The sequence below is a fragment of the Dermatophagoides farinae genome, chromosome 7 (assembly GCF_024713945.1).
Source record: "Dermatophagoides farinae isolate YC_2012a chromosome 7, ASM2471394v1, whole genome shotgun sequence".
In the NCBI taxonomy this organism is placed as follows: Eukaryota; Metazoa; Arthropoda; class Arachnida; order Sarcoptiformes; family Pyroglyphidae; genus Dermatophagoides; species Dermatophagoides farinae.
In genome coordinates, this window is record NC_134683.1 from 1,731,640 (window position 1) to 1,742,137 (window position 10,498).

General features: G+C 29.1%; 2 protein-coding genes across 2 annotated transcripts; one reads left to right on the top strand and one right to left on the bottom strand.

Moving 5' to 3' along the window:
• The first annotated feature begins 252 nt into the window (after positions 1 to 252).
• On the top strand, positions 253 to 8,377 carry LOC124496519 (mitogen-activated protein kinase dJNK). The gene is made up of 5 exons (XM_075732606.1): positions 253 to 2,242; positions 2,303 to 2,543; positions 6,464 to 6,562; positions 6,637 to 7,577; positions 7,644 to 8,377. Exons 1-5 carry the CDS (start codon positions 550 to 552, stop codon positions 7,718 to 7,720), a joined length of 3,051 nt encoding a protein of 1,016 aa, XP_075588721.1. The 5' UTR covers positions 253 to 549; the 3' UTR covers positions 7,721 to 8,377.
• On the bottom strand, positions 3,020 to 4,636 carry LOC124496521 (NDP-glycosyltransferase YjiC). The gene has a single exon (XM_047060045.2). The coding sequence runs from the start codon at positions 4,530 to 4,532 to the stop codon at positions 3,183 to 3,185; it is 1,350 nt and encodes a 449-aa protein (XP_046916001.2). The 5' UTR covers positions 4,533 to 4,636; the 3' UTR covers positions 3,020 to 3,182.
• Positions 8,378 to 10,498: the final 2,121 nt, after the last annotated feature.

A 10,498-nucleotide genomic window follows, 5' to 3' on the forward strand; every position in this document is an offset into this window, starting at 1 on the left:
CAAAAAAAAAAAAGAAAAAAATTTCTCTCCAAAAATTACCTGATGATTATTGTTGTTGTTGTTGTTATCATCATTGATATTGTAATACTACACACCCAATCTGATTGCGATAAACATTTTGATTCATTTTTCTTGTTATTATTATTATTATTGTTCCATTCTCGTCAGAATCTTTCGTAATAAATTTTTTTTTGCTGACTGTTTTTTTTTCATGTATAAAAATCAGTGGTAAAAAAAATAATTTTTGTCGTTTGAGAATTTTTACTTTTTATTCTCATTTTAACCAATTCCTATTGATTTTGAATTTTGTTGATTTAAAATTCATTTTTTTTTTAATTTTCCATTTCCAACAGGTTTTGATTAAATGACAACCGAATTAAAACAAAAAGTGTTTGCAAATGTGGCAAATCTGAATTATTGTTTTTTGTTATTTTTTTTTCTTCACCATCACACAAACTGAAATTTTCAATGAATTCTTCAAGCACTATAAATACCTGAGAAGAAGAAGAAAAAAAATTTATTTTTTTTAATTATTATTAAAAATTCAAAATGATGAATCTATTTGAATTAAAAGATAAAAATCTATTACGTATAGATCAGAATAATAATAATATTCAAAACGATTATCATCGATATCATCATCAACATCAACATCATAATTATAACCATAACCATAATCGAGTGTCGAATATTCATTCAGTTTATATTCAACAACAACAACAGCAACAGCATCAGCAGCAGCAGAATTATTATCATCATCATCATCATCATCATCAGAATCGATTATCATTTCCATCATCATTATCATCAACGCCATCAACAACGGAAATAAATACACATCCATTATCAACGATAGCAGCGGCAATCTGTAGTATGGATAATCAGGAAAGAAAATCTATTCAAAATCAATTTGAAAATAATAATATACAAGATCCAAATCTATGTTTATTGAATCTAATTCAACAACAAGCTGATATACGTTTTCAGTCATTATTGAAACGTTATGAAAATTATCTAGCAACAGCAATTGAATCCTGTTTGAATTCTGTACGATCTGTTGATCAAATTATTGCTGCTGCTGCGGCTGCAGCAGCAGCAGCATCAGCAGCTGCTGCTTCTTCCTCTGCCGCTACCACCAACAATTCGGATCGCGTGACCACATCATCATCATCAACTGCTAACGATGCTGTTCCATCAACCAAATTATCATCAACAACAATACCAATAACTGGTCCATCATCTGGTCATAATCATAATCACCATCATAATAGTAATAATCAATTATCATCACTAACAATAGCATTATCAAAATCAAATGAATCAAATTCAAATGATAATGTTATTGATCATCATCAACAGAATCATCATAGCTTATTAATGATGAATCAAGCTATAAAAGAATCAATAGATGTGGTTGCCACATATAATTGGTCAAAATTGTTGCAACAACCAACCACATTATTACCATTACCACCACCACCACCACCACCTTCATCATTATCACCAACTGAATCATTGTCGTCGTCGTCGTCATCTTCAATGATTATTGGATCATCATCGACGACATCTAAATCTTCTTCATTGGTATCAACAAAAATGTCATTATCGAATAATGATATTAAAAATAAAACAAAGAAAACCGATCTCAATAATATTAATGATGCTGATGATGATGTCGATGTCGATGTCGATGTTGTTGTCGTTGAAGAAGAAATCGATGATGATGATGATGATGGCGAAGATATCGATGATCAAGATTGTATTGAATATGATAATATCATTGATATCGATGATGCTGATCATCATATTGATCATCATCTTAATCATTTTAATCGTGATCAAACTAATCAAAATGAAATCATTGATCTAAAAGATCGAAAAACAACAACAATAAATAGAATTGATGTTGAAAAATTTCAATGTGATTGGCCCGGTTGTATACGTAGGTTTCAAACCGAAGAGATTCTTAATCATCATCGTCGTTTTCATATACGTAAATCAAATTATCAATGTAAACATTGTAGCTTACGATTATTGGATCGTCGTGAATTATTGGAACATGTTGTTAATTGTAAGCCAACAGCAACAGCAACAACAACAACAACAACAACAACAACAACAACAACAGCAACAACAACAACAACCAAAGATTGTAATAAAAATTTAAATCCAAACCATTTCATATCCTCACCAATAGATGGCGTAAATATGTCAATAAAATCATTTAATTCATCATCAACAGGTAATATTTTCATCATTGAAAAATTATCCATTAATTAATTTTTATCATTATCACATTTAGGCTTATCTTCATTTCCATCATCATCATCATCATTAACATTGTCTATAGATATGAATGATAGAAAAATGTTAATTGATCAATTAATATCACCACGAATGTCAAAGAATCGTGATCTTAAAAAAGCATTATTAGCTGTCAAAACAGATGTGCATCTTACGTCAATGAATAAAAATCAAATGGAAATCAAATCTGAATCATTATCATCATCATCATCATTATTATCTTCACCCTCATCATCATCATCTTCATCATCATCATCATCAACAACAACAACATTAACAAATGATCAACAACAACAATATAAACGAACAAGATATAGCGGTATTGGACGTTATCGTTGTCCATGGCCAGATTGTTCATATACACCACATTTTCTTCGTGATTTACGTAGACATATGTTTAAACATACTGGTGATAAACGTTATAAATGTCCACAATGTCGTTTTGTTTCCGTATGGAAAACATCATTATTACAGCATCAACGTAAAAAACATTCAATAACAATAAACAATGTATCTATTAATACTAATAATAATAACTAAAAAAAAAAAGTTCCAATTCATCATTGCCACCAATGATCTTTATTAAACGACCATTGACGACCAAAAAAAAAAACTGACAACGACACTAATTTGAACTCAATCAAAAAAAAAAAAAAAAAAACAAACAAACAAATGACAGAGCTTAAACATAAAAAAAAATCAAAATTTAAAAATCAAAATTTAAAATTTGTAAAATTTTAATTTTCCATTTATCATCAACATCATTTGAATGAAATATATATTTGTCACATTCATTTATTACTTTCATACACTGAAAAAAAACTACTACTGCTACTAGGTCATTTTTTTTCTTTAAAAAAAAAATTTTTCTGTTTGTTTTAATTATTTTTTTGATTTATTTTTTTTTTTTGGTTTTGATATTTCTCACAAATTTCTTCAACACGTTTGGCCAATTTTTCTTTATCATTTTCTGATCCACGTATACGTTCGCCAATTTTTGCCATTCGTTCTGTTAATTGTTCATCATCCAATAATCGTTGAATGGTATCCAAAAATTCTTTTTCACTTGATTCAAATGGATTTAATCGTGCACCAAGACCAACTTCAACTAAACGTTGTGCATTATCAAATTGATCATCAAATGTTGGTAAAATGAGCATTTTTTTGCCAAAATAAAATGATTCCGTTACCGTATTATTACCACCATGTGTAATGACCAAATCGACCAATGGTAATATGGCTTTTTGTGGTAGAAATTTATCGCCCCACATATTTTCTGATAGATCATATTCCATTGGTCCTTTTGAAACAATAAATCGATTTGGTGATTTACTAAAAATGCCCACCAATCGTTTCATTAGGCCAACGTTTGAACATCCAAACGATCCCATTGAGAATAGAATCAATTTGCCCGGTTTATTACGAATCGATTCTGGAATATCGAATTGTTGTTGTGCTGTTTTCCGCATAAGATTGTCGACACCAAAGATATTTTCAGGTAATTCATTCATTTCTTGATATCGCATTTCAAGTGGCCACATATAAATATTCAAATATGGTGATAATGGATGAAGACGATTATTCAATGGTTGCATTCCTTTTTCCATTGAATATTCATTAATATCATTAAACAATGATTCGTAAGCTTTATTTGTTCTTTGTTGAAATTCTTGCCATTGTTTCTTATCACCATTCGATGGTAAACCTGAATAAAATGGTGGTAAACGTGGATCCATAATCATTGCTTGTGGTGCAGCAGAAAAAAGCCATATCCATGGTATACCGGACATTATAATGGCCGGACAGCTTATATAACAATCACTAATAATCAAATCTGGCCGGATATCTTCAATCGATTTACGATAAATATCTTCAACACTACGTTGTTGATCAAACATCGTACGAAACACTGTCGGATTCAATTGTTCCATCTGTTCAACTGGTGACAGACTATATAGTTTTGCATTATGAGATAAAAACCATTGCCAGAATTCAATTTTTTCACCAGATTCATTCTCTATAGTTGGTTTTGGCATACGATAATGACATTCTTCAAAACCAAATGGTTTTAAACGGCCAGCAAATTCTTCGTCAATTAAAAACACAACATCATGACCATGATCACGAAGTTTATCGCAAAGTCCTTGACAAGCATTTATATGACCAACAGCATTCATAACAATCGCAAGTATTCGATATCGTGGTCGTTGTTGTTCTTGTTGACTCATTTTTGTTTTCTTGACTTTTCACTTAAATGCTGTGTGCACAACGCTATAAAAATTTCACCAAATTTTAAATGACATTGAAAATGTCTATTCATAGATGACTTTAAATAATAAAATGGAAAAGATAAAAAAAGAGACAAGTTTGAGCACAAAATCATCATCATCATCATTATCATTATCATCATCAAAATCAATTTTTCCAATAGAGAGAGAGAAAAAAAATGCCGATACGAACCGTTTGAAGTTTGATTGATCTATGCATATGATAAAAAAAAATGTATATATCAGATTTCGTATGTACTGGACGTATTCAAGATATTTTGATGGTTGACAAAAAAAAAATTTCTGGATAAAAAATAATCAATTTCATATATATCATTTCTATTCACTAATTCCTTTTCAAAAAAAAAAAATTCACAAAATAACCATGAAAAAGGAACGTGTAAGGATTGATTTGCTATTCAATTTTGTGTAAATTAATTAATTAATTAATTAATATTTTTTTAATGATCAATTAATAAGTGAAAATAGTTTACTATTGTTGTAATTTACACAAACAATGATGATGATTAGTTTTCATTTTTTTATTTTTTTTTTTTTTTTTTTTTTTTGGAAAAAAATTCATTTTTATATTAGGTATCATTTTTTTTATGGATTTATAATGGCCATATTTCTCGATAATGAAAACAAAAAATGATCAGATTATACAATATGGATCAATATTATTATTTCCAAAGAATTGGAGATTAAAATTTATATATTCCAAGAATCTTGTATAATAAAAGTTTGAACAACTATATACATACACAATACACACATACACACACGGATACAATTTATTGCAATTCCGTTAGCAATTTAAATCATTGTGTCGTGGGTGTGACTTTTGATGACTCACACACACACACACACACACCACACAGTCAGTCAATAAGTTAGTCTTTCTTTCCAGTATAACCAATGTATACATGTTGATAGCAGCAAGCAAACAACAACAACAAAAAACCGCTATACATTTACAATACTACATGCAGCTAGAAGCTAACAGCTAGTTTATATACATTCAAAAAAAAAAAAAACTAGTAGCACTATTATTAGTCAGTATGGTAGGTATTCATCATCATCATCATCATCATCATTTATATTACAATAAATTGTCAATGTTCGAGCCGAGATTGTCTATTTTGAGATTCTTGGATTCTTATATATTATTTATTTATTTATGTATTTTTTTTTCTTTGATATTCATTAAATAAAAATTCCGATATTTTTTTTCATGATTATCGATATATAAATTTGTCAACTGTATAATGATGATTATGACTAGATAATATTGAAATCCAAAATCATTTCATCATCATCATAATTTTTTTTTTAGTTATAATTGCATTGTTGTGTTGGTGGTGGTGGTGTTCATTTTACCTTCAATCCAAAGTCTTTTTCAATTATCTCTTCATTTATTATCATTAGAATTTTATTTATATTTAGTATATATCATCAAAAGTTTTTAGAATCAGATACATTCCAAATGTTTTATCATCATAGCCGTCCGTTTTTTATTGCCATTTTTTTTGTTATTAATGTTGTTGTTAATCAATTAATTATTGTTTCATCTATTCTTAATGTTCAATCATCAGAATGGCTTCAGATGCCATAGATTTAAAACAACAACAAAAACAGCATCCATCAATTTCATCACCATCGATTTCCAATAATACGATCAATACATCATCATCATCACCCTCATCATCGTTGTCGTCGTCTGCTGCTATTGCTTCTACTGTAGTTACTACAAATAGCGGTAGTTGTAGTAGTAATAATAATAATACTAAAAATCATCAAACATCAACATCATTGAATAATTCTGCCATTAATCGAAATAATACAAACGATAAAATGATACCCGATCCGGCAACATTCGAAGAATTGACCACACAATTCCATACGATTCATGTTAATGATACACGTTTTGAGATAATAAAACGTTATGAAAATCTTCGAATTGTTGGTTCCGGTGCTCAAGGTGTTGTTTGGTAAGTCTTGTTTTCATTTTCAGACTTCCGTTTGTCTCAATATCTTTTTTTCTTTTGTTGTTGAAATTCAACAGTAGTGCTCATGATCGTCTTTTGGATCGAGATGTAGCCATTAAAAAATTATCCAAACCATTCCAGAATGTTACACATGCTAAACGTGCATATCGTGAATTTAAAATTATGCAACTTGTTAATCATAAAAATATCATCGGCCTATTGGATGCATTTACGCCGCAGAATACCCTTGAAGAATTTCAGGATGTCTATCTGGTCATGGAATTAATGGATGCAAATCTTTGTCAAGTGATCCAGATGGATATCGATCATGAAAGGATTTCATATCTTCTTTATCAATTGTTATGCGGTATTAAACATTTACATTCGGCTGGCATTATACATCGAGATTTAAAACCATCAAACATTGTTGTCAAAACCGATTGTACATTGAAGATATTGGATTTTGGTCTGGCTCGTTCATCCAGTGGTCCACAAATGATGACACCATATGTGGTAACAAGATATTATCGTGCACCAGAAGTGATACTCGGTATGGGCTATCAAGAAAATGTTGATATCTGGTCAGTTGGTTGTATAATGGGTGAATTGATACGCGGCCGAGTATTATTTCCAGGCAGTGATCACATTGATCAATGGAATCGTATTGTGGAACAATTGGGCACGCCTAATCAGGAATTCATATCAAGATTACAGGCAACAGTGAGAAATTATGTAGAAAATCGTCCCCGTTATACGGGCTATACATTTGAAACATTGTTTCCCGATGTATTATTCGCTAATAGGCCATCGCCACAATCTGATTTGAATGCTCCACAGGCCCGAGATTTATTATCCAAAATGTTAGTGATTGATCCACAAGATCGAATTTCGGTTGAAGGTGCACTTAATCATCCATATATACGTTTATGGCGTGAAGAATCTGAAGTAAATGCACCGGCACCACGTGTATATGATGATTCATTCGAACAACAGGAACGTTCAGTTGATCAATGGAAAGGTAAGTGTATTATAATGATGTAAAAAATCAAAAAAATGACGTAATTCTTTTTCATTATTTGTAAAGAATTAATCTATGATGAAGTTAAAACATATGAACGTAATCATAGGAATCAATTGAATTTGTGGTTACGTAATCAATGAACGTTCAATTCTTTTTTTTCGATTCTGGATCAACATACTCTGGATGGATCAAAATGGCAGCCTGTTGTATCATTCAAATTTAGATCTATTCAATCAACTAAATATAGAGAAAATTTTCAATAATAATAATAATGCAACTATAGTAGAAACCAAACTACTACAATTTAATTAATATCTACTTGTTATAACTATTATTGTTATGGCTACAACCAACCAACAACAACAACAACAACAACATCAAATTAAACGAAAATTTTCACACTCACAAACATTTTGATTTTAGTCATCATCATTTTTTTTACCATTCAATATTGTTATTGTTTTATTTATCAAATTTTTTTTTTCGTACAAAAATATTTTATCAATTTTTTGAGACAAATGAGACACACATACTTTGATTTTACCTGTAATTTGTAACATGATGATGATAATAATAATAATAATAATAAAGTGAAGAGAGAAAAGAAAATCATTCCCAAATGAAATGAAATCACCACCAGTGTCATACATAAAGAATGTTGTTGCTGTGCAATGTTTCAATTTTAAGTTGCAATATATACAAATTGAAGCTCATTTTTTTTGACTCACTTTTTTTTCTATTTCAATGACATACACACACACACACACACACATTTGTTGCTATTATCGAAGGAAAAATTCATTTGATTATCTCTCATTGAATGATCATCACTTGGATGAGTCACACACACACACACACACAAGCAAGGTCACCAAGAATTTTGTTGTGAAAATAAAAAAAAACACAAAACGAAGATGATGCGTTTTTTTTTTTTTTTTTTGGTTTCTAGTGTTTGTTTGTTGCATCCTGTCTCTTCTCAATTATATCAAATTTTCATTACATGTAAAACACACACAGAATTGCATTCATACAAAAAAGGCTACAATGAATATGAGTGATTTGAATTGACATTGAAAACCAAAACGAAAAACAGACCAAAAAATTCTATCTGGTAAATGATGATGATGAGCTTATTCAAATTATCGTAACACATATACAAAAAAAAATATCATTACAACTAGTCACACCGAACACACACACACACAAACGAAAACGACACTTGAATAAATTATTTGTTATACAAAAGAAAAAAAATTCCAATTCAAATTAGTTCCGGATGTTTACCTGTTTATCTATCTATCAATCCCATTTATCAATTATTATCAAAAAAAAAATTTTTTCCCCACTTGTTATAGAAAACTTTATTACCATTCAATCAATAAACAAACGAAACAAAAAATGTTTAATGTTTACAGTTCTTTTTTTTTTCTCTTGTTACCACAACAAGCGATCAAAGTTTCATTTCAAACAATTAATGTTGTCAAATGTTGCTTTTACAAATCATTTTGTTTCATTCTTCATGGAAGAGCAATATATAAGATATATATTCATTCACTCTCTCGCTTCACACTGTAAGCGAAATTCTGTTTTTTTTTTTTTTGACACATAATTGATAAATGGGATTGATTATTTATCAAATTTTTTTTTTCGTACAAAAATATTTTATCAATTTTTTGGGACAAATGAGACACACACATACTTTGATTTTGACATCTCTTTGTTTATTATTGAAAACTAAACTGCAATTTGTTTTTTTTTTATTCAAAGTTACCGGCCTTTACTCTGTGAATCAATTTGAATTTTTCAAGAATTTTCAAAGGATTTTATTATCGACCAATTTAGAGGTTAAATAGGTTGTAGGGGTTGTCTCTGTTTTTTTTCATTAAAAAAAACACACACACACACAGAGAGAGCATGCCTATGAGTTGTTTGTTTTAGATCGATTACAATCGATTCAAAATGTTTCTACGTGTGTTTTTCGTCAAATGAAATTATCATTTTCATTATCATTCATATGACATTTTTTTAAATTTATTTATTCGTGTCCCGAAAACCATGGTTGTTGTTGTTGAAATTTTTATCGATAATTTTCAAATTGATTTTTCATGAAAATTTTCTTTCATTTTTCGTTTAATGGAAATTTAAAAAAAAAATTAAAAATCGATTTCATAAGATTCATAACTGAACATAATTCACTGGGAAAAAAATGTCCGAAAAATGAACATTGAAACTGGAAAAAATTTTTGATTATTAACTACCACATTTTATTTTCTGGAAAAACAAACAGATTTTATTTCTTTTAAAAATGGTTTCATAACACAATTTTCTGGTTTAAAATGGCGCAACTGCTCAAATTCAAAAAAAAAATTCTTGAATTTGAATTTTTTTCCCGGTACATGAGAATAAAAATAGAAGAAAAAAAATGTCATCTCCATAATTCATCATCAGATAATTTTTTCTTTTTTTTTGATATCATTAATTTCATATCATGAATTTTATTGATCGATCTCGATTCTTTTGAATTCAAACAATGAATTGAGAAATGATCATCATATTGATAACGACTGGCTGCATTCGACATATTTCAATCAATTGTTATCATTTGATTTTCAGTGCTCGACTTGTTCAATCATCAACGATATTGATATTGATAATAAATAATAATAATAATGTCTAGACCAGAACGAGATTGGCGAATATTTTTTTACATTGTAAGACCAATAAAGAATAAATATCAACGTGATATTCATATAGTGGATATATTTGAAAGTGGTTTTCAATATCTAAAATATTTTACATTTCGTATTGATTATAATCGATATGATTATGGTAAACATAATATACGATTGTCATCTGATGTATTCAAACGTATTATACGAAAATCAATATTCATATTTATGGTCATCTGTTATCCAATT